Source organism: Bufo gargarizans, unplaced genomic scaffold, assembly GCF_014858855.1.
Source record: "Bufo gargarizans isolate SCDJY-AF-19 unplaced genomic scaffold, ASM1485885v1 fragScaff_scaffold_320_pilon:::fragment_4:::debris, whole genome shotgun sequence".
NCBI classification, from domain to species: Eukaryota; Metazoa; Chordata; class Amphibia; order Anura; family Bufonidae; genus Bufo; species Bufo gargarizans.
In genome coordinates, this window is record NW_025334092.1 from 283,732 (window position 1) to 309,135 (window position 25,404).

General features: G+C 43.9%; 1 protein-coding gene across 4 annotated transcripts; it reads left to right on the forward strand.

The window, feature by feature from the left end:
• Positions 1–1,240: 1,240 nt before the first annotated feature.
• Positions 1,241–18,731, forward strand: CBX3 (chromobox 3). Of its 4 annotated transcripts, none has more exons than XM_044272986.1 (6): positions 1,276–1,359; positions 2,268–2,339; positions 5,146–5,285; positions 9,054–9,219; positions 15,215–15,309; positions 18,133–18,731. In XM_044272986.1, exons 2-6 carry the CDS (start codon positions 2,316–2,318, stop codon positions 18,257–18,259), a joined length of 552 nt encoding a protein of 183 aa, XP_044128921.1. In that variant the 5' UTR covers positions 1,276–1,359; positions 2,268–2,315; the 3' UTR covers positions 18,260–18,731. The 4 variants fall into 4 exon arrangements, with proteins under 4 accessions (XP_044128923.1, XP_044128921.1, XP_044128922.1 ...); XM_044272987.1 differs by having other exon boundaries at positions 1,332–1,355; XM_044272988.1 differs by lacking the exon at positions 2,268–2,339 and having other exon boundaries at positions 1,241–1,359.
• Positions 18,732–25,404: the final 6,673 nt, after the last annotated feature.

Below are 25,404 nucleotides of genomic sequence, written 5' to 3' on the forward strand. Positions count from 1 at the left end.
GGGGTGCACGCGGCCAGAGCCCGTGTATTGCGGACTCGCTGTATGCAGAGGCACAAGGAAGTTTCACGTCTGTGGAGTTACGGCCCGTCATGAAGTTTTTGTTTCTCCAGGAAAAGTCTGCAAAGGACATTCACACTGAGATGCCACAAACACTAGGGGAGAAGCGTCCTTCATACGGCACTGCCAAAACTTAGGTTTCTCGTTTCAAGACTGGACATTTCCCTTGGAAGATGAACCCTGCAGCGGGCGCCCCGCGACCTCAGCAGACCCGACAACAAGCGATTTCCACAACCTGATTCTTAAGGACCAGCGAATATCTGCCAAAAAGATAACCCAGATACTGCACATCTCCAGTGAGCATGTGGGTTCATTACGACCAATATCCTATACATGCGCAAGCTTTCAGCGATGTTTGAACAGTGCACAGAAGGAGGCACTGGTTGAGGCATCCAGAGCTGTTTTGGCCCATTTTGATGCTACAAAAGACTTTTTGGATAGAGGATGAAACCTGGCTGCACACGTATGATCCTGAAACCAAAGAACAATCAAAGGAATGGCTTCCCAGTGGCTCCCCGCCACCGAAGAAGTTCCGTATCCAGAAAGCGGCCAAAAAAGTCATGGCGGACGTTTTCTGTGAAAAAGACGGTATTCTGTTGGTAGACTACCTACCGCAGGGTTATAGTGTAACAGGAGATTATTACGCTGGCCACCTACACCAGCTGGAGGCAATACACGGGCACCAGCCGTGTACACCCCGCACCAGGGATGTGACCCATTCACTTGAATAAGTCAGCAATCCGGGAGATGCGGTGCAGTGCGGGACGGAGGCGCGACGTTTCATTTTTTTGCCTCTGGCAGCAGAAAGGAGCAGGGTGCAGCCCTGACTGCAACCATGTGCCAATTCTAGCATATTCACCCATTCAGGGTTCATAAAAAGATATCTCTCTCACTACTCTCGTTTTTTTTTGTATTATTCACTCCTGATTTTGGCTGCAAAAAGTCCATCCCAAAACCTGCACATGTAAATAGGAGCCTGTACTGCTAGAGACTCGCGACCGGCACCCTGGCGAGACTGTGCAGATGGAGGGTTAACCCCATCGTGAACGAGGCCTCCTCAGACGACGCTGTTCACGCTAGAGGTATGGACTTCCACGGCGGGGAAGGGGTTAACCTTCGCGCCAGTAAAATACCCGCCAGAATGTTCGGAGAGCCCATTGTTCTCTCACGTCACACCGTGAAGCCCCGCCCACCCGCGTGCGCAGTGACGTCGTGCGCGCGGCAGTAGAAGGCGGTTGTCGGTGAGAACTGACGGAGGAGCAGTACCGTGCGAAACAAGTGCGAGAAGCGGAGCAGAGGCAGGTAATGGCTGGCTCTATGTATGGCTATGCAGCACGCTGGGGAGAGTAGTCCGTGCCTGGGGGCAGTCCCTGGACCCCGGGGCTATTGTTCTGTAGATGGAAGCTGAGTGAGGGGATGTTGGGCTCGGTTGTACCGAATGTGCAAGAATTGCGGGAGCGGGCAAGATGGCGCAGACGCGTGTGTGCCGGTGCTGTGCGGGCTTCCGTAGTTATTTTTTGCCCCTTTTCCCCGCCATTGTAGCTGTGTGCGGTGATGGCGGGAAATCCTGAGCATGTGCGGCGCTGGCATGCAATGGCTGCTCTATAGCGCTTTCTCCCTCCATGTGCAGCAATCTCTGCTGCCTCACTAGACTGCAGTTGTTGTTTTTGGTTTTATTTTTGCGCAATGGGTTGCGGGACTAGTGCGGTAATAAAACCATCTTCAAGTTATGTGGGAGGTGCTAGTAATATCCATAGCTGCGGATGAGAGCGATTTAAAGGGATCGTAAACCCCGATGTGTCTACAATGGCAGCAGCTTGTACTTCCAGCAGTACTGGGGGCTTTAGGGTTACCGCATCTTTAAGTGCACACAGTCCTTGTGATCTGCAAGGCGGGAGGGTCTCTTCTTTGTAATGTACTGTAGACGGGCATCCTAGCAGGTAGATGGCAATCGGTTACACATTAAGATGCCCTGTGGGCGGGGCTAGCCTTTCCCTGCCCAGTGGGAATACTGGAGCCAGCGCTTGTCCCATAGCATAGCTGCAGCGCCTTCCCATGGAGCAGGTAAGTCGCACCTATAGTGGGGGGCAGCTGCTCGTGGTGGGGGGGTTGGTCATTCGCTGCGCCCCGGCTCGCCCGCGCCGTCTGTCTGTGTGTCCGCTAGAGACCTGCCTGATGTACTAAAAGCTCTATATGTATTTCGCACACAGGATTCATAGTGCTGCACAGCGATAAGGTGACCAGATAATAGATATTAAATGCAGGCCAGACTGGAGAAGCAGGTAGTAACTCTGATTATATTGTCTTGCACTTGTGATGTATATGGGGGAGGGGGGCGCGGGCGATCGGTCCCGGCCGTGCCTGCTCACTATGGTGGCGGCTTACACAGTCCTGGTGTGCTTTGGAGCGGGCGGTACTGCGCATGCGCCGGGCGGGGCCGCGCCTACATCAGGCCTAGGGTGGTCGAGGATAAAAGCAACTTTGTGTGGTGTCGTCTGCTGCGCGCGGCTGTGACCGGTAAGCGGGCGGGGGTGACCTGCGTGCCGACTGTAGCGTTACCGCAGCCGTTAGAGGATGCCTGTGTCTCTTCATACAATGTGTGATCTCCAGCCGGCTCCACCCTTATGGACGACTTCTATCTGTTATATATGTGCAGTCCTCCACCCCAGAGGGCATGATGGGAGTTGTGATACCAGACCATAGAAGGCACCATTCATATTTAGCATTTATCTACACTTGCTGTTGGCTCTGAAAAATGTGATGTCCCCATTGAAGGGAATGCGAGTCATTCGCTGTCCTCTATGGAAGCAAAGCATTTGCAGGAGGTCATATGGGGGGGGGGGGGGGGGGGGGTCATTTCTGCAAAAGGCATTTATCATGTAGACCTCAGATTCACAACCTGCAGCCCTCCACTTGTTTCAAAACTACGACTCCCAGCGTGCCCTGATAGCTGTGGGCTGCCCATGCATGCTGGGAGTTGTAGTTTTGCTACAGCTGGAGAGTCATCTTTTCCAACATGTTTGGACAGCCTACAGCTACTAGGGCATGCTGGGAGTTGTAGTTGTGCAATGACTGGAGGGCTGCAGGATGAGCATCAATGATGTAGAGGAAGCTAATGCAAGCCACTTACTGATGTATTGTGATTGTCCATATTGCCTCCTTCGCTGGTTGGAGTCATTTTTCCATCACATACACTGCTTGTATCCATGGTTACGGTCACCCTGCAATCCAGCAGCCATAGTTTTGCTTGCACACTATAAGAACCTTAGAACCAGAGAGACCAATGTCCTTGCCTAGAGTGTAGAAGCACGACCACCGCTTCTGGATTCCAAGGTGGTTGTAACGCCTGGATACGAGCAGTGTATAATGTGATTGAAAAAATGAATCCACATGTTAACTTTCTCTACTTGATTAATTCAGTTTGCTGAAGTGAGACAACCCCTTTTTTAAATTTCATATTTTCTATGTAAAGGGGATCTTTGGCTTCTTGATGTTAATGATGATCCTCGGGATAGGTCCTCGGTATCAGATCGGGGGGGCAATGGATTGAGCCAGAAGCAGAGGGGGCTTTTTGCCATGTATTAGTTCTGCTGGCGCACTGCTGATCAGTTCCCATTCAAAGGAGGCTGCTGAAAACAGCTGATAGTGGGGGGGGGGGGGGTGATTGACCCCATTGATCTGCTATTGGTGACCTACCATGAGAAGAGGTCATATGAGAGGTTTTCTGATCTCTTCTCGTTGTTGCATCAGTGAGCAGATGTCATTACAGCTCCGCCATTCACTCCAATCAAGTGAATACTACAGAGCTCTGTCCCATTGGGGTGAGGAGCTGTAATCGCACAGCGATGCAGAGAAGGTACACGGGCAAGAGACCACAGCATTCACTTCAAACCGCTGATCGGCGGTCGGGCCCCTACCGATCTGATATTGGTGACTAGGGTTGAGCGAATTTGGTTCAAATTGTTGTATCCGAAGCAGTTTCTTTTAAAAACCTCATTAAGAATATGGACACCCACTGTAAAATGTATGTCCTCTACGGAGGTCTTTCTGGAGTTTAGGCAAATATCACGAGACTGTCTTGTATCATGTGTCATTTAGTTTATTTGCATAAATTACTATATCAAGATAAGAAGCTGCGCTCTGCTTCATTAATGGGGCACGAAGCAGACTTCAAAAGGAAGTTAGTCTCCCGATATTTGCTGACACTTTCGAAAGACCACCACGGAGGACCTACATTTTATAATGGGATGGAGCTGAGTCTTAAGGTTTTTTTTTTTTTTTTTTTTTAATCTGTTTCGGATCCGAACACGATTCGCTCAACCCTGTAGATGACTTGTCCCGAGGATATGTCACCAATATAGCAATTTTGGAGAACCCCTTTATGCAGTAGCTTATACTTAACTTGTTACAGACTGAATACCCCTTTATCCCCCTGCCCATAGGAAGGGGATAAGACTGTTCAGGGTCCAGTTGCTGAGACCCCCAAAAATGGAGCGGCAGGTCGGGCATGTGCGGAGCTGCTCCCTTCAAATCTATGGGACTGCTGTAATTGATAGTGCTGGTGATCTCCAGTCCCATAGAAATGAATAGAGCAGCAGTGCCCATGCCTAACCGGTTGCTGCATTAATTTTGGGGATCCCTGCAGTAATCAGGTTTTCATGATTGTTGGGGGCCCCAGTGGTCAAACCTCCACATAAGTGATCCCCCTATCCTGTGGACGGGGAATTGTTACAACCGGAAGCATCCTGTGTTGGTTTCACTCATAAAGCGCTGGGTGCACTCGCGCACATATGGTGGCACAGACCCAGACTTCTGGGTCTTGGTTTCTGCGTGACCATTCTGTAGGTTTGTAAGATTTGGGTGGAGGTGGAGGATGCTTTAGGAACTTTATGCCTTGCTATGTAACAGACCATTTAGCAGTGTTGGAGCACTGCAGGGATGAAGCTGTTACATCATGTGCTATGTATTTAACTGCATGATAAATGTGACTTCACACCACTGTATACAATACATGACTATGGCTGGTTTGGGAAGATTTGGCCTGTCAAACACTTTTTTTTTTTTTTTTTCTTTTTGTCTTGTCAATAGGAAATGGGGAAGAAGCAGAATGGAAAGGGCAAGAAAGTCGAAGAGGCAGAACCCGAGGAGTTTGTAGTAGAAAAGGTTCTGGACAGGCGCGTTGTAAATGGAAAGGTCGAATATTATCTGAAATGGAAAGGCTTCACAGAGTGAGTAGAGTCCTCATTTGCCGAAATGAAAATATATTTTACCTCCAAGTGGGTCTTGTTTTTTTTCCCAGATGCATGATGCGTTGTTCTTGCTCTAGACATAGGTGTATAGCTAGGGTATGAGGTCAAGCACTACATGGTGGGTGTCTGAGTTTCCAGTAGCCCTTAAGCCAGATTTAGTTGAATATGCAAAATCAGTAAATCGTCCCACGTACTCCCTGTAAGACTCCCTCTGAGGAGTTATATGATGCTCAAAACTTCTCCGGCAGCAATCTCAGAGGTTGTGCCAAGCTTGCACACTGCTGCTCCATTCATTCACTTTGGGCTCGCCAGAAATAACAGCGCAAAATGAATGGAGCAGCAACATGAAGCATGACCCTCCACTCTGTTCAGACAAACAAGGCAATGGGTCTCAAGTCGTTAGACCCCCACCAACCAGGTACTTATTTTGTGGATCTAGTATGTTAGAGGACCGTTCACCAGTTTTTATACCTCATCTGTAGTCGTGCTTCTCTCTTGCGCTGATGTGCACCATGTTTGGTTTTGGCGCCTTATAAGCTAATTAATAGCATTAGTTCAGGGAGGAGAAGACATCAGCTTCTCAGTGGGTGCCAATCAACGTGGACCGCTCCACAGCCACCAAAGAGTTGTTCTTGTGAGACTTGGTAAACCACACAAAAACAGGCTATGTAATTAGAGTACAGCTAGTACTATGCTGGCTTAACCAATTTGCCACATTTCATAAGAACAACTCTCCTCCTCTCTGGCTGTGGAGCAGTGATTGGACCACGTTCCAGCCAAGGAGAGGACACCCACTGAGAAATGCTGATGTCTCCACCATATACTGACGCTATTAGCATATCATGCGCTCAAACCAAATGGGTCAGTGGCGAAACAGAGGAGAGGACCATGAAGAAAATTAGGGAGATGGCATCTCCTGAGCATTAAATACAGTATGAGGTATTGGTTTTGTAAAGTAAACTGGTGGAAGGTCTTCTTTAAAAACTTGACACGACCCCTTTAAAACTTGAGTGGGCTGCCCTGCAGTATTGGGATTATTTTAACCTATTAAGATAGATTTATCAAAACTGCTGTAAAGTAGAACTGGCTTAGTTGTCCATGGCAACCATTCAGAAGTCCATCTTTTGTTTTTCTGAGCTTCTTTGCAAAATGAAAGGTGGAATCTGATTGGCTGCTGTGGGTAACTATGCTAGTTCTACTTTACAACCACTTTGACTAATCTCCCCCCATTGTCTACGCCACACTAGGGTGCTTTCTTATAAAGTAATGCTTTAAGCTTTGGCTCCTAAATAACAGCTCTCCTGCTGGCACAAATTATCCGTTTTCTGGGACTGAGCACCTCAGGGATGGTGGACAGCTATTCTAATATTCTAACATTCAGTAATTTTGTAAGTACAGGGTTCTGAGTTACCGCTTGTATTATAACTCAACATTTTTCTGTTTTTAATGGTTAATGTAGGTAGTCAGACATAACTAGAAGAGAAATAGAACCCACGCTGACTTGTTTGGTCACTATAAAAATTCGGATATTGCTGCTGTGAATAGAATTTGTTCTAATACTCAATCTCTGCTCCTTATATATTCGCAAGCCCTTCAATCTAAGTCCAACAGGAACTATGTCACGATAGTCTATGGCAGAGCGACATCTGGTAATTCAAGTGCAGGATGTGCATAAGAACAAATGCTAGACACTTAGGCCTCTTTCACACGGGCGTCATTTTTTTGGCCCGGCTAAGAGCCGGGTGCGTTGCGGGAAAATGCGCGATTTTTTTCTGCGCAAGTGCAAAACATTGTCATGCGTTGCACTCGCGTGAGAAAAATCGCGCATGTTTGGTACCCAAACCCGAACTTCTTCATAGAAGTTCGGGCTTGGGATTGATGTTCTGAAGACTGTATTATTTTCCCTTATAACATGGTTTTAAGGGAAAATAATAGCATTCTGAATACAGAATGCATAGTAAACCAGCGCTAGAGGGGTTAAAATAAAATAAAAAATAATTTAACTCACCTTAGTCCACTTGTTCGCGAAGCCGGCATCTCCTTGTGACTCCGCTGCTGATGAACAGGACCTGGGATGAGCTGCTCCATTAAATAGAGCTTAAGGACCTTCGATGACGTCACTCCGGTCATCACATGATCTTTTACCATGGTGAATCACCATGGTAAAAGATCATGTGACGTACCATGTGATGACCGGAGTGACGTCATCGAAGGTCCTTAACCGGTATTTAATGGAGCAGCTCATCCCAGGTCCTGTTCATCAGCAGCGGAGACACAAGGAGATGCCGGCTTCGCGAACAAGTGGACTAAGGTGAGTTAAATTATTTTTTATTTTATTTTAACCCCTCTAGCGCTGGTTTACTATGCATTCTGTATTCAGAATGCTATTATTTTCCCTTATAACCATGTTATAAGGGAAAACAATAATGATCGGGTCTCCATCCCGATGGTCTCCTAGCAACCATGCGTGCAAATCGCACGGCATCCGTACTTGCTTGCGGATGCCATCCGATTTGCACGCACCCCATTCACTTCTATGGGGCCTGCGTCACGTCAAAATCGGACATTATAGAGCATGCTGCGATTTGCACTGAACGTACAAGTGATGCGTTAAAAACATCGCTCATGTGCACAGCCCCATAGAAATGAATGGGTCAGGATTTAGTGCGGGTGCCATACGTTCGCCGCACGGATCGCACCCGCACGGAAAAGTCGCCCGTGTGAAAGGGGCCTAACTGATATGTGCATCGCTGACGCTGTGACACTAAAATACAGAGGGCACATATTTCCTATGTAACCGGCACATGATGTCAGACGTCAACTGGGGGGTGGGGTAACCAGGCTTCTTTCACATATATTTTGTGTGGCATTTAACGTTCTGTTTTTTGTCAAATAAACATTAAAGAGGTTCTTTAATTGGTCCAAACATTGTAAGATAATCATCAGGCTACATAGAGCGGCGCCCAGGGATCTCACTGCACTTATCCCTGGGTGCTGCTCCGTTTGCCCGCTGTGTCCTCCGGTATCTTCACTGAATTGGTTCTACTAGGCAGAGTTTGCCCTGTTTCACCCTGGGTGTTCCTTCTCCCAGGCTGTGAGCTCTGTGCTGCGATTGGGGGAGAAGGAACACCCAGGGTGAAACAGGGCAGACTCCGCCAAGTAGAACCAATTCAGTGAAGATACCGGAGGACCGAGCGGCGTCCAGGGATAGTAAGTGCAGTGAGGTCCCTGGGCGCCGCTCTATGTAGCCTGATAATTATCTTACAATGTTTAGACCGATGAAAGGTCCTCTTTAAAGGGGTTCTACAGGCTTTTAATATTGATGACCCATCATTTTCAGATCAGCAAGCCAAAGACTGATCTGTCACATGGAGACCAGCTGAGTATTATGGAGTCTGAACAAGGATACTGGCATTTTGCAGAACACACATGGCTAGCACTGTGATAGAAATGATAGGTCTTTTTTGCAGTGTCACAGAACGGAAGTATGGATGCGGACACCACAGTGTGCTGTCCACATCTTTTGCAGCCCCATTGACATGAAGGGGTCTGCATCCATTCTGCAAAATTGCTGAATACATGCTGACCTGTAAATACGGTCATGTAAAGATACCCTGATAAGGAAGGAGACCTTTTGTGCATATGGTTTCTATATTTAGTTGTATACCTAAGCAGCACTTTCCAGACTTCTTCAGTATTTTTGCCCTTAACTTTCTGTATGACATTTGTTTGTTCTAAACTTGACAGTGCTGACAATACTTGGGAACCAGAAGAGAACCTGGATTGTCCAGAGTTAATTGAAGCTTTTCTCAACTCTCAGAAGGCTGGCAAAGAAAAACCAGAAGGTGCCAAGCGAAAATCTGTGTCTGACAGTGAATCTGAAGAAAGCAAGTCCAAAAAGAAACGAGAATCGGTAAGGCTATGTTCTAATGCTATCTCATCTGCCCTACTTGTCAGTGTCGAGTCCTGTCCTCCAACTCAAAAATAAAAAGTTGTACTAGTGTTTCTCTAGTTTCAATCAAAGCTGGCCTTCAAGCTTTATTCAAACATCGCTTACCAAAGGATAATCTAAGTATTACAGATAGCTTGCTACTATATCAGGCTTTTAGGGCTTGAATGTTCAGCCCCTAAGGGTGGCCATTAACATTAGAAAGTACTTGATCAAACAGTAGTTGAAAACTCATCTGAACAGTCCTTTCACAGACATGCACATTTAGTCCATAGTTGAAACGCAGTGGGTGAAAGATCTTTTGTCTGGTACAAAAACTTAAAATGTGGTCAATTTCTTCTCAGGTTGAAAAGTAGTGAGTGAAACATTTTAGTGAACAATCACTTTGATTTAAACTGTGTTGCCCGTTCTATGCTACTGCCCTCCCAGCTGCATTGGTTATGTGCGGTTTCAGGCATTTCACCGCAGCTGTTTGAACACAAACAGCATCTGGTGTACCAGACCAGTGCGGCAAGAAGGCCACTGAAGAAACAAGTATAAAGAGAGGATTTTTATTTATTTTTTTTATAACGAATTTGGCTTAAGTGAGTGTGAGCAACGCTACATGTCCTGGATTCAGAGCTGCTGTTTGACAGGATTCATTTTAAAGAGAGCCGGCAAATACAAACTGCTCAGCAGATTTCCCTGAACACCTTTCAGTTTTACTGAAGAGATATATATATATATATATATATATATATATATATATATATATATATATATATATTATAATTTCTTATTTTTTTTTCCTAATTGAGTGGAATAAAAAAAAGAACCTTGGAGCTCTTGGTATTTGCATTGAACCAGTGGTTATCAGAAGCCTTTTTTTGTAGAGGTCTTGAATCCATGTTGCAGTGTACTAGAAATGTATTTCCTAAATGTAGTGATCGCACTCCCAACGGCTGGGAATTAAAATCAATTGAGTAGTAAGTGTTCTCCCCTGACACTGCTGGAAGAAACGCACACCACTCCGTGAGGAACTGTAAGGCACGTCTGTGGAAGTAGCTGGCGAGAGGCCTTCACATAGTAGACTGAACTGAAACTCTTGTTGCAAGCCCAAAATGCTAGGGAAAACAAAACTCACACGGATCTGAGGTGAAGCCTGTTGGAGACTCACTGAACCTGGCTGCATAAACTTCTATGGCAATAGCTTACTGGTGGTCTGTGTTTAAGCATGGAGGCATAGAATAGTACATTGCTGTAGGAGAATGTCTGTGCGGCAGCGTGCTCCATGTGCACAAACATGGTAATGTCCAAATTTCACTTGACGTAAGGAAGGCTGCACTGGCTAAATTTGCTTCAGCTTCCTTGGTTTTTCTTGATAAGGCCCCATGCACACGGCCGTGTGCGGGCCGTGGAACCGCGGCCTGGATCCCTCCTGAGAACAGGAGCGCATGGCGTCACTGGTTGCTATGACACCGTGCGCTCCCTGCTGCCGCCGCAATACAGTAATGCACTGGTATGATCTATACCAGTGTATTACTGTACTGTGCGGGCAGCAGGGAGCGCATGGCGTCATAGCAACCAGTGACGCCGTGCGCTCCTGCTCTCAGGAGGGATCCAGGCCGCGGTTCCACGGCCGTGTGCATGGGGCCTAAAGGAGAGAGTAGGAGGCATTTTGGCCAGTCCAGGCCACTTTACCAACTTCCTGTGATGTCGCCTGGCATTTGGACACTACTGGGTTTGTACACATGCAGCACTGTAGTTGTGGAAATGTCTCCCATCATGCCAAGAATTACTAGCCATATTGCTATCCTCTCTACTTTTTTAAAACTATGGGGAAGATTTCGCAAAACTAGTGTAAAAGGCCATAGAAACCAATCAGATTCCACCTCATTTTAAAGAACTCCTTTACTCCAGTTTTGCTAAATCTTTCCTTAAAGGGAACCAGTCACCGGGATTGTGTGTATAGAGCTGAGGTCGTGGGTTGCTAGATCGCCGCTAGCACATCTGCAATACCCAGTCCCCATAGCTCTGTGTGCTTTTATTGTGTAAAAAAAACCTATTTGATACATATGCAAATTAACCTAAGATGAGTCCTGTAGATGAGATGTGTCAGGGACAGGACTCATCTCAGGTTAATTTGCATATGTATCAAATCGTTATTTTGCCACAATAAAAGCACACAGAGCTATGGGGACTGGGTATTGTGGATGTGCTAGTGGCCATCTAGCAACCCATCTCCTCAGCTCTATACACAAAATCCCAGTGACAGGTTACCTTTAAGACCCCTGTAAAGCTACTACACTCACGCAGCCTGGTTCACTAGATCTGCAGCAGACTGATGGACCCCATTACAGTATTACAGTCAGGCCTTGTTACCGCATTCAAGCTGAGTTTTGGGTGAGCAAAAAAAGCTTTGGACGATACCCAACATGTATGCCAGAAGATGGTTTTGGACCACATTATAGTCAATGAGAGCATATAGCTGATTGTATCCAGCTATACCCTATACTGTATACTCCAGCAGGCTGTTTCTTCTGCCAGAATGTGTATCTAAGGTTATGGAGTTTACTGGCTTGATGCCCCTTACTGCCTCCAATTTGAATACTCACCCACCCAATGAGCAGAGCACATCTGCTCTAGTCTGGGCTCAAACAAAGCAGGCCTGATTATGTCATTGTATCTCACCTACCGGTGCTCAACTACCAATGGCAGGGAACTGACTACTCCCTGCTGCACCACTGTTTACAACTTTTCTAGTAAGTTCTTGCAGTCCACCTACTGAAACAGAAGTCATACTTAACTGTCTTAAATCTGGTTGTGTGAGAGAGGCTGGTCTTATGCGCCTCTCCTGCCAATGAGTAGCTTCAGTGCTGATGTGCTGCTTTTGACCACATCACCACTGAAATGAGTCACTGCATGTTACCAAGTCCATGCATAGCCTGATGTAAACAGTGCAGTGCCAGAAAATGGAGGCAGCGTGTAAGACTGCAGGTAAGCATTAATCCCATGTGCACGTACCCGCAGTGTTTCCCTGCCCAGCAGCACTGCCACGTATTGCAGCCTACGCTGTTCACTTGAATGCAGATGTGCTGCAGTTCCCTGAAAAGCTGGGGCACCACTGCAGGCAAACACTGGGTGCAGCATGAATCAGTGTTGCAGCCCCTTCAGCTCCTCTGATCACAAGAATGGGGGGTCTATACCCCCGAAAATATAGCTCTGGTCAAGCATGCACACTGCAGCTCCATTCATGGATATAGCTGGGCGTGGTACCCTATAATCTCTAACAGTCCCAAAGAAAACAAATGGCACAACTTCATGATTGACCAGCCCTCCATTCACTCCAGTGTATGGGGGGCCCCCATTCTTGTGATCAGTGGGGTCCCCAACATTAAGACCCACTCTGATCTCATAGTAATGCCCTGTCCTGTAGATGGGGTATTCTGGTAGAAGTTATTCCCTATTAAAGTGGTCCTCCTCTTCGATCAGCCTCTGTCCATAAAAATATATGGGTGTCGGAGAGGGAGACCCCATTAGACTGGAGAGCTAGAGATGGGTGGGGTTTTGGGTCAGACCACCATATGGAGCCCATACAATAAGTGATGGAGGATGGGTAGGCAGCAGAGTACGCTGGGACAGAAGTACATGTGGTGCCTAGCACACAGTGGCCATGCTGAGTGCTGGTCTCACAGGATGAAACTGTCACTCGCATCTCCACCCAGCTCTGGTTCCAGGAGAAATACACTGGACCGAAAACCAGAAGTGTTACTGGTTGCTATAGGAACTGCCGGAAGTGTGTGAGCCGGGCTCCATGGCTACTTGTAAGGGTGATGTGATGCGCTGGCTCCTCTCATGGTCTGCTGTTCAGTCAGGTTTGGTGGGACGGCAGCAGCCATTTTGGTTTACCTCAGCAGCCTCTGAAGTACCAGTAGTTATAGGACTTGCTGTTCATTGCTGTGGTGAGTGAGAGGCTTCACTCGCGCTCTGTGGTCATGTGATTTAAACGAATCCTTAATGCAGGGAAACTACATTGAGGATTTTATTGGCTCTATTACATTGATTTAAATCTGAATTGTTTCAGCCCTATTTGTGATCTTTCAAATGTGAAGGCCTCTTGCCAGCTACTTTTGCAGACTTTCCCTATGGAGTTGTGTGATTGTTTTTCCTCCTACCAGTGTTAGGTACAGAAGACTTCTAGTTGGTACTCAGCCGCTTGTAATCCCCCAAGTGTTTGAGCGTGATCCCTACATTGCTTAGGTGGTTTTTCTGCAGTGACTTTGATAGGTGATTGCTTCACTTATTGCACTGCTGCTCATTATTTAATTTTCATACTTCTAGTGATATTTACTACTTGAAATCTATTCTTTTTACCCCACTTTTCTATTCTTTTTTTATTTTTTTTATAGATTTTTTCCTCTTAAAGCAGAAAATTGAACAAATGGTACATTATTGATTAGAAAATACATTTGTCATGAATAATAAAACCATATATCCAGATGTATTGACACTGTGTGTATGTATATATGTATGTGTGTGTGTATATATATATATATATATATATATATATATATATATATATATATATTTTATTTTTTAATTTTTGGCATGTAACAAAATGTTACATGTTAATAGGTTAAGAAGGTATTATGGATGGAACGGTGGTATAAGGATAGTTTAGGAGGGGAACAGGGAAGGGGGAGGAAAGAAGTATACAGATATCTAAAGCTAGTTAGTCTGTTGTATCTTGGGGTTCCTCAGTTAATTGTAGGAGAGCATATGAAGTAGAGCGGAAAGTTATCCGATCTTTCCATATAGATTGGAACTGTGTGTGTGTGATCTTAACTCCTAAGCTGATAGTTCCTCCATGAGGAATAGGTAGTTGACCTTTTGTAGCCATTGAGATGTACTGGGAGGACACTGCTGATTCCAATGCAGCGGGATTACAGATTTTGCAGCTGCCGTGAGATGTTGGAATAATATCCGTTTTGTGTGCGGTATGTCTTCTAATCTAATGTTTAGTAAAATAGCGATAGGGGAGGGATCTTTATCTAAAGAGCACATTTTCTTGGTTAATTTTATCACTTCAGACCAAAAGGGTGTTAGTACGGGACAGGACCACCACATGTGAAAATAAGAGCCTTGTGACTGACACTTCCAGCATAATTCAGAGCTGAGACAGTTTCTGTTTTGGCCTCATTGGAGTGTGATACCATCTGGAAATTAATTTAAATGAATTTTCTTGGAGACGGGTGCATCGGGATATACCGTGAGATTTGTTTAACCTCTAGTGGGGTCCAAGTAGTTCCAAAATCCTTACCCCATTCTGAAACATATCCCCTGTCTACTGGTGATTTAATGATTTGTAAAATTCCGTAGACTTTTGAGTATATGTTTAGGGATTTTCTTTGAAGCTATCAATTTTTCAAAAGTTGTGAGATCCCTAGGTGCAATACATTGAGATAAGTAAGGTAATATTAATGTGTGTGTAGCTTTTGTAAAAATGGAAGGTGGAATTTGTCATGGGGTCAACCGATATGTCGGTGCTCAAAAATGAGTATAGTAAAATGGATTTTGGATATTAATGGTAGGCTCTGGTGATTTCTTCTGGTATAGTTCTGGAATATCAGCTATCGACATTAGAGGAGCGGTTTGGGCTAATATTTTCTGCATATGTGCACCAAATCTTCAGTGTGGTTTGAGTGATAGCATTTTGTGTGAGGTAGGTAGGAGATTTAAGATGTATTTTTATTTTTTCCCATAAAAGGGAGTTCAATGGGTATTTTGCTACGTGTTCCTCTAGTGGAATCCATAGTTTGTTGGTGTCTTTATGTAGCCAGTATACTACTCTGGAGAAGTGGACTGCTTCATAATATAGTTTCCAGTCTGGTAAAGACATACCACCCCTCCACTTGTGCTGAACCAGTTTGCCCCACTTGCCTTTATTTTTGTGCACAGATGTATTGTTTTTCTTTTACAGGTTGACAAACCAAGAGGTTTTTCTAGAGCTTTAGAACCAGAGAGGATAATTGGAGCTACAGACAGCAGCGGGGAACTGATGTTCCTTATGAAATGGTGAGTGAAGTCTATGTTGAGGTGAAGTAGGTAACTTCATAAAGTCTAACTATATGTTGGCTTTACTCTATGGGTCACATGTTTTTATATTTTAGTGGCTCCAATTAAAGGGAACCTGTCATGTGGATATTTGCTTGTAATCTAATTGTATACAATCATTAACTACTAAAAAGTACCTTAGGTGTATTCACTTACTGGTGTGACAGATGGTTACCTCATAAACGCACAAAGATGCCGCATGCTAATGAACTGATTTGAGTCCAGCGTGATGTCATTGGGCCAAATTTATCATTAGGTCAGAATAATGGAGTAAGAGTCCCAAACGCTAAAACTGCGCACAAATTTGACTTTTTTTCTGCTCTGCGCTATGCTCGCCAGTTTTCTGAACGTGGGCGTGTTTTCTTATCTAAATTAATCTCTAGACAGATTTACTATTGGGACTATTTAAAGTCGCAATTTCACTCCAGTGAGGACCATGCTTATCTTATGAGACTTTTTAATAGAACATGCGACTTTCATAAAAACGTGCGACTTTTTCGTAAAGATGTGCGACTTTTGTAAAGCTGCTTACTGACGGATAAACTGCTACCGTCAAACCACATTTATTACGGTCTTAAAGGGCCGATCATAAATCTGACTTGGCTAAAACTGACTTGGCCATATGTGAAAGTGGAGTGAGCTGTCAGTCATGATAAATCTGTCCCATTGAGTCCAGCGTATATTTAATTCAGAGCTATAGCCACTCCCCTGCCCACCTGCTGCTGCTTTATATGGAAAAAAAACTGTCATTCGGCAGCAGGTGGGCAGGGAGAGTCAGGAGCTCATGAATATTCAGGACTCATCAGCTGGAGCTTTTCAATACAAGATGTTGGCAGGTTGACTGGGTCAGTTAAAGAAAGTGACCCAGCATTTTGCTAAGAGAATCAGTCACTTATGTTGCCCTTAGTTAGGACACCATAAAACTGGTTACAGGTTCCCTTTTAAGTCTAGCAGTATCACTGGATTTAAAGGGGTTTTCCCACAATATAAATTTATCCTGCATCCAGAGGATCGGTGACAAGCGTCTGGTGGGAACCCCGCTGAGCAGTCCTGTTTCCCTGTATTAATGAAACAGTGGGTTGACCTGTTCACTCTCCATGGAACTGCCTAAAACAGCCAAGTGTTGCACTCTGGACTTTTTGGCAGGCCTATAGTGTAGCCCTAGCATCATGAATAGTAGAGGTGTAGTGGAACTACGTTGCACACAGTAGAATCATTTGTACAGTGCATGGGTAAGGATTTATTTTTTTTGCCCAAAAAGTTGGAGAATCACTACTAATTTTTTTTATTCTTACCTGTTAGAAATGTGCATGATGTAAACTGTAGTGATGGTAATCGTCATATTAGTGACTGTATTTGTGAGTTATAACCTCCCTTATGATCCTCAGCTGTGTCATGTGACCAACACACTGATCTCCAACTGACATTGGACGGCAAAGTCAGTTACTTCATTCTTTCCTTTGAGACTGACTTTGAGGCTCCCATAGGAACACATGGTGACAAGTTTTATTCAAATAAGTCAGTGTTGGTCACCATGACACAGCTGAGGATCAGAAAAGGGGGAGTTACTGTATAACTCACAAATACAGATACTATTAAGAATTTCCTTCACTACAGTTTACATAATTTACCTTTTGACACATCAGAATACATTTTTATGGGAGTTCTTCTTTAAGTGGTCGTAGATGTGTAGTGATCTTTAATGAGGATGCCCTCTTAAATGGGGCAGCGTATGTTGGAGACCTGCTTTGAATGGACTGGGCGAATCTGGTTATTCCTTGGGCAATGCAACCCCAGGAGAAACTAGTTGCTATGCAGGGCAGTGGTCCTCAGGGCCGACCTACAGGTCATGATTTGACAATATCCACAGAATGAATACCTGTGGTAAGTCCAGATGCAGGGACACTAACTTTACCACCTGAAAACATGACCGGTAGGTGGGCCCTGAGGGCTGCAGTTGAAGAACACTGATTTTAGGGTCTCGGTCAGGACCTGCAATAGGCATTACAGTATCTCGGTAATGAACTTTTTAGAGACAGAGTGCCCAAACTGCAACTCGAAACCCATTATTGGCAAGTGCCAACACAGCAATTTAACCTGAATTCCAATATAGTCTTCCATGTATTTTATCATTTAGCTATAATAGCCTGCCTACAATCAGTGCGCTGCCTGCTCTGTTCATGAAAAACCATGCGTTGAAGAATGGCAGAAAGTCTAAGGTATATTGGTACAGCCTAGACTTTTTCCAGAGTTTGGGTGCCCACAGAGGGGGCTCGGAGTGCTGCCTCTGGCACCTGTGCTATAGGTTTGCTGCCACGGATGTATCTGTTGTGGGCTGTTCAGATACTGGAGGTTGTGACCAAATATACACCACTACTTGGCACCGGTTATGTTGCAGAGTTGATTTGTGACTACTTCCACACCACGTATGCCACTTAAAAAAAAAAAAAAAACTGACAAAGGCGGGCCCATCTCGCTTATCGTTTTCTACGTCGGTTTATGCCGTAGAAAAGGATCTAAGTCTAGGCCAGCAAGGGATCTGCTACAGATTTAAGGCTGTTGTACACTGGTGGTGGATGCACCTAAGGTATTGAGAGGACGGTGCCTCTACATACTTTGGTGACATAAAGGGGCAGGGTTATTAAGATGGGCGTCTAAAATACTGGTCTTAATGAATGACCCCCCAACTGACTTTCACTATATAGCTGTAAGTTGCATTCCTCTTTATTGCCCATGGTATAAGGAAGCCTGGTCACGTGGTAAACCTATTCTATATTGTTACAGGAAAGATTCAGACGAGGCCGACTTGGTCCCAGCTAAAGAAGCAAATATGAAGTGTCCTCAAGTTGTTATTGCATTTTATGAAGAGAGACTAACATGGCACTCTTGTCCAGAAGATGAAGCGCAGTAAAGTCATTGCTATTTACGAGTAGACTTTTTTTTATTGAACTTTTTTTTTTTCCCCTCCTTTTGGCCACCTTAATGATGAGGTTATTAATTTTAGTTTTTTCTGAATAAACCGCACCAGTAATTTGGCAAAAAATGTGGCCCCACAAAATGTACTTGGCCTGTAGCGCCTTTGATACATGTATTTGCCCTGTCCGGCCTTTTTTTTTTTTTTTTTTTTTTAATATATATTTTTTTTTCATTCTGCTGAAGTCCGAGCATCTATAATACAGACTTGCAAGTGTTTTGTAGCCTTCAGTTGTCGTGCATGTTCATGCTTTAGCCCAGTCTTTATCATAGGTTATTAGCTCCAGGCACTGCTTCAGTGGATGTGCTGTGGAGACCTTTGTAGTAAGTGGAATGTTACCTGACTGTATATTGTTTACTTCAATGTAAATACTGGTGAGCAGTGTTCAATAAATAGTTTTATATTCTCACCCGTGACTCCAGCTTTTATTTTGAGGGAGAGGGGGTTGTTTATTAATGAAGTCAGATTCAGACTGCATTGCTGTAACCTGTAGTGTTGAGCACGAATATTCAAATATCAATTTTTTTTTTTTAGCGAATATTGGCACTTCGCTAATTCGCGAATATAGTGCTATAAATTCGATATTTCGAATATTCAGGGTTTTTTTGTTATATTTTTTTCCTTTCCCACTTCCCTAAAGTTGTTTTTACCTGTCCTTTGGATTCCTGGCTGCTCCAGTCAGTGCCCATTGACGCTTCTGCCGACTTCCGTGCTCATGGAGCGTCCCCATCACCATGGGAACGTCTCCATATACTAGAATGTACTGTCGGATTTGAGAATAAGGTTGAAATCGCAATTCGATTATTTCAAGTTATAATAATCGAATTGCGATTTCAACTTAACACTGCTATATTCCATATTTGTTAATTCTATCTTAATATGGAATATAGCAGTGCTAAGCTGAAATCGCAATTCGATTATTATAACTTGAAATAATCGAATTGCAATTTCAACGTAATTCTCAAATCCGACAGTACATTCTAGTATATGGTGATGGGGACGCTCCATGAGCATGGAATATAGCATTACTAAGTTGAAATTGCCATGCGATTACTTCGAGTTATAATAATCGCATGGCGATTTCAACTTGGACCTGGTTTACTATATGGTTGGCTTTAATGGCTTGGTAGAATTAGCGAATATGACGAATATATTCGTCATATTCCACAAAACGAAGATAACAAAGTATTCTGCGTCTTTTAGCTACCTATTCATCAACTTCGCTAATTCTAGCAATGATATAGGAAAGTTTACTATAGAGACAGCTAAGTTTAATTCGCTATGCGATTATATTACATTTTTTTTTTATAAATAGAATAATCAGGTATTATAATTCCATTTTTAAAAAAAGCTAAGTAATATAATCGCATAGCGAATTAAACTTGGCTGTCTCTATAGTCAACTTTCCTATATCATTGCTAGAATTAGCAAAGTTGACAAATAGGTAGCTAAAACAAAGATGCAGAATACTTTGTTATCTTCGTTTTGTGGAATATAACAAATATTTCACCATGGGAACTACTCCATATACTAGAATGTACTGTCGGATTTGAGAATTACGTTGAAATCGCAATTCGATTATTTCAAGTTATAATAATCGAATTGCGATTTCAACTTGGCACTGCTATATTCCATATTCGTTAATTCTAGCCTAATATAGAATATAGCATTACAAAGTTGAAATCGCCATGCGATTTACTTTGAGTTATATTAATCGCATTGCGATTTCAATTTGGACCTGGTTTACTATGGTTGGCTTGGTAGAATTGACTAATATATTCGTTATATTCCACAAAACGAATATGGCGAATGTGTTCGTCATATTCCACAAAATGAAGATAACGAAGTATTCTGCATCTTCGTTTTAGCTACCTATTCGTCAACTTCGCTAATTCTAGCAACCATATAGGAAAGTTTACTATAGATAGCTAAGTTTAATTCGCTATGCGATTATATGACTGCTTTTTTTTAAAAAATAAATAGAATAGTCATATAATTGCATAGTGAATTAAACTTAGCTGTCTCTATAGTAAACTTTCCTATATGATTGCTAGAATTAGCGAAGTTGATGAATAGGTAGCTAAAACGAAGATGCAGAATACTTCGTTATCTTAGTTTTGTGTAATATATAACGAATATATTCGTCATATTCGCTAATTCTACCAAGCCATTGAAGCCAACTATATAGTAAACCAGGTCCAAGTTGAAATCGCCATGCGATTAATATAACTCAAAAGAATCGCATGGCGATTTCAACTTGGTAATGCTATATTCCATATTAGGCTAGAATTAACAAATATGGAATATAGAAGTGCTAAGTTGAAATCGAAAGATTATTATAACTTGAATTAATCGCATTGCTATTACAATAGCAGAGTAGCCTTAAGTTAAAATCGCAATACGCGATTATTTAAATCGCATATTAATCGCGATAACTAGAATGACTAATATTCAATTTAAAATTTCGTCAATCTAATATGGCGCCTGCCGCTCATTACTAGTAAACTGGGCCAAATTCATGAAACATCTGGGGAGATTTGTCAAACTGGAGTAAAGTAGAACTGGCTTAGTTGCTCAAGTTAAACACTGGTTGCTATAGGCAACTAAGCCAGTTCAACTTTACTTCAGTTTGATAACGCTCCCCCACCATGTCTGGTAATATATTATTTTTTTTGCATTTTATCCAGAGCTGATACTCCAAGGGTGTTTTTGTTTTGTATGTATTTTTATTTTTTTTACCCCTGGGAGTAAGGCTATATTTACATGAATCACAATGAAAGGGGTTGCCATTTTAAGAATAGTAGTAGCCTATGGGATTATTCACATGGCTAATTTTTGGATGCCCAGTGAATAACAGATGTCCTATTTCATCTATTTTCACTGCCCTGCATACAATTAAAAGGGGCCATTTTAGTATCTGAGAAAAATGCCTGATAGATGCGGGTCCCACCTACAAGGAAAACTGAGTAGAGAGAACTGTGGTTGGTGGATCCCAGAGTCCATCAACCTCCTAGTGCTGCTCCCATACAAGTGAATGGGAGCGTGCACACAGCCCCTGCTCCCCTTCATTTCTATGTGGCAGACTGACTTAGCCGAGCCATCTCAGCCATTTTCGGTGGCCCCATTGAAATGCAGTGTGTGCCCTCCATTAATTTCCCTGCTCCGTTCTCGTTGGTGTGGGTCCCAGAGGTGGGACTTGCACATATCGGACAATAAGGGCATATCCTAGCGATATGCCCCTTTTTGTATGTGGTGACACAACCCCTTTAACTACTTCAACCCCGCTAGCTAAAACCCCCTTAATGACCAGGCCACTTTTTACACTTCTGCACTACACTACTTTCACCGTTTATTGCTCGGTCATACAACTTACCACCCAAATGAATTTTACCTCCTTTTCTGCTCACTAATAGAGCTTTCATTTGGTGGTATTTCATTGCTGCTGACATTTAACTTTTTTTATTAATCGAAATTTAACGATTTTTTTGCAAAAAATGACGTTTCACTTTCAGCTGTAAAATTTTGCAAAAACGACATCCATATATAAATTTTTCGCTAAATTTATTCTACATGTCTTTGATTAAAAAATAAATAAAATGTTTGGGCAAAAAAAAAATGGTTTGGGTAAAAGTTATAAAGTTTACAAACTATGGTACAAAAATGTGAATTTCCGCTTTTTGAAGCAGCTCTGACTTTCTGAGCACCTGTCATGTTTCCTGAGGTTCTACAATGCCCAGACAGTAGAAAACCCCCACAAATGACCCCATTTCAGAAAGTAGACACCCTAAGGTATTCGCTGATGGGCATAGTGAGTTCATAGAACTTTTTATTTTTTGTCACAAGTTAGCGGAAAATGATGATTTTTATTTTTTCTTACAAAGTCTCATATTCCACTAACTTGCGACAAAAAATTCTAGGAACTCTCCATGCCCCTCACAAAATACCTTGGTGTCTTTTTCAAAATGGGGTCACTTGTGGGGTAGTTATACTGCCCTGGCAATTTAGCGGGCCAAATGTGTGAAGTACTTTGCAATCAAAATGTGTAAAAAATGGCCTGCGAAATCCGAAAGGTGCACTTTGGAATATGTGCCCCTTTGCCCACCTTGGCTGCAAAAAGTCACATCTGGTATCGCCATACTCGGGAGAAGTTGGGGAATGTGTTTTGGGGTGTCATTTTACATATACCCATGCTGGGTGAGAAATATCTTGGCAAAAGACAACTTTTCCCTTTTTTTTTTTTTTTTTTTTTTTTTATACAAAGTTGGCATTTGACCAAGATATTTTTCTCACCCAGCATGGGTATATGTAAAATGACACCCCAAAGCACATTGCCCAACTTCTCCTGAGTACGGCGATACCAGATGTGTGACACTTTTTTGCAGCCTAGATGCGCAAAGGTGCCCAAATTCCTTTTAGGAGGGCATTTTTAGACATTTGGATCCCAGACTTCTCACACTTTCGGGCCCCTAAAAAGCCAGGGCAGTATAAATACCCCACATGTGACCCCACTTTGGAAAGACACCCCAAGGTATTCAATGAGGAGCCTGGCGAGTTCATAGAATTTTTTTGCCTAAGTTAGCGGAAATTGTTTTTTTGTTTTTTGCTCAGTCTCCCTTTCCGCTAACTTGGGACAAAAATTTCAATCTTTCATGGACTCAATATGCCCCTCAGCGAATACCTTGGGGTGTCTTCTTTCCGAAATGGGGTCACATGTGGGGTATTTATACTGCCCTGGCATTTTAGGGGCCCTAAAGCGTGAGAAGTCTGGAATATAAATGTCTAAACGATTTTACGCATTTGGATTCCGTGAGGGGTATGGTGAGTTCATGTGAGATTTTATTTTTTGACACAAGTTAGTGGAATATGAGACTTTGTAAGAAAAAAAACTAACAAAAAAATATATATATATATTTCCGCTAACTTGGGCCAAAAAAATGTCTGAATGGAGCCTTACAGGGGGGGTGATCACCCATATAGACTCCCTGATCACCCCCCTGTCATTGATCACCTTCCTGGTAAGGCTCCATTCAGACGTCCGTATGATTTTTACGGATACATGGATCGGATCTGCAAAACACATGCGGACGTCTGAATGGAGCCTTACAGGGAGGTGATCCGGGAGTGTATATGGGTGATCACCCCCCTGTCATTGATCACCCCCCTGTAAGGCTCCATACAGACGTCCGCATGTGTTTTGCGGATCCGATCCATGGATCCGTAAAAATCATACGGACGTCTGAATGGAACCTGACGGGGGGGGGGGGGGCGGCGCGCGGGGAGGGTGATCAATGACCAGGGGGGGTGGTGATCAATGGTTCATAAAGGGTTAATAAGTGATGGGGGGGGGGGGGGTGTAGTGTAGTGGTGGTTGGTGCTACTTTAGTGAGCTCCCTGAGTCCTCTGGTGGTCGATCCAAACAAAAGGGACCACCAGAGGACCAGGTAGCAGGTATATTAGACGCTGTTATCAAAACAGCGTCTAATATACCTGTTAGGGGTTAAAAAAAAATCACATCTCCAGCCTGCCAGCGAGCGATCGCCGCTGGCAGGCTGGAGATCCACTCGCTTACCTTCCGTTCCTGTGAGCCTGTGTGTGCGCGCGTTCACAGGAAATCTCGGCTCTCGCGGGAGGACGCGTATATGCGTCCACCCAGAAGAGCAGGGCCGCCGGCAGGACGCAATCCTGCGTACGGCGGTCCTGAGGTAGTTAAGATTGTGCCTATAATGCAACTGGTTAAAATCAGATTCTATTAAATCTGGCGAGCCCTTAATTAACATGGCTAACTGTGCCCACTCTCTGCAAAAGTTGTCATAGCAGTGTTAAAAAAAAAAACACAAACTGAGTAAAAAGTCCCCCATGTTCTGTTGGTCCAATGTAAGGTTAGTCAAGAAGATCTATTTAAATTCTACCTTAAAACAAGATAATAAAATTCTAGCACAAGCCCTCAATTGTCAACCCCGCTTCCCCCCCCCCCCCCCCCCCCCCCCTCCCAAAATCACATGCATTGGGCTGTGCATACTGAATGAGGCACATCACAATCAAGGGGGGCATGTACTTTGTATTCAGTGCACCTTGCTAAATCAAGCCCTGATATATTTATTGACACGAGTTTGGTTCATGTATGGATACATTTGTAATAGCCATTTCCACGGCATCCCCTTAATGACTGCACCAAAATGGAGGTTGCGCCCCTTGTTGCTCTTGGGACAGGAAACTGTTAAAAGGGCCCCTCCCCTTACACACACCAGTGTTTTCCTGTCCCTACAGGACAAGAGGATGCACAGATCAAGGGGGCAGGTTGATCGGGACATCCTGGCACTAAACACTCCCTACCCCCAGGCCAGTACTCACTGTTTAAGAGTCCCCTGTCCTGGGTCTGACATCCCCGAACCAGTTTGGCTGCTCGGCGGGCTCTGAGCAGGCTGTGGGCTATTTGCTTATGCAGCAGTGTCCCGTTGCCAGCAGGGCTTGGGGTGCTGTTTGTGGCCTGCTGCATCAGCCAGCCTGAATGAATCTAATTGCCAGGCATGTGGGTGCAATTACAGCGGAGAGCAGTGCTGTGATAGAGGGATCCCTTTCCACATGTGGAACGCCTCTCCACTCTTGCTCAGGTTACATGCAAGCGGATTGTGCCAACTCTGCAGAAGCCCGGAAGACGTCAGGGGTGGAGGAAGGAGAGAACAAAACCTGGGCTACCTCCTATGTGCTGTATTCACTTACCCCTTACCTAACTCATAGGCACCTGATCTGTAACACCTGTATAGGGACTGTAGCTAGGGAGCAACGGACAGCTATGATGCAGGACATTAGGTCCATGATTAGGGAAGATATTTACTCTTCTATGGCCGAAAAACATTCCCTTGCTGAACCGTGCTCCCTTTAGCTGCCCTAGAATCTCCGCTGAAGACTCAGATGCTGATTACACCCTTATCGCTGTCGGTGGTTTCTCAGACATAGTATGTGAGGAAGGGGAAAGGGAGGACTTAGAATCAGTAGTGAAATACTATTTTGATTCTGTTAATATAGACTCCAATTTGTCTGCAATACCATGGACATTGAAGAGGAGGTACAACCTCAATTCA

Excerpts from the sequence above, each read along its gene's own strand:
- CBX3 (XM_044272986.1), top strand. The coding sequence starts at position 2,316 with ATGCAGGCCAGACTGGAGAAGCAG. Across the intron at positions 2,340-5,145 it reads AGGCCAGACTGGAGAAGCAG|GAAATGGGGAAGAAGCAGAA; the intron begins GTAGTAACTCTG and ends TCTTGTCAATAG. Across the intron at positions 15,310-18,132 it reads CTGATGTTCCTTATGAAATG|GAAAGATTCAGACGAGGCCG; the intron begins GTGAGTGAAGTC and ends ATATTGTTACAG.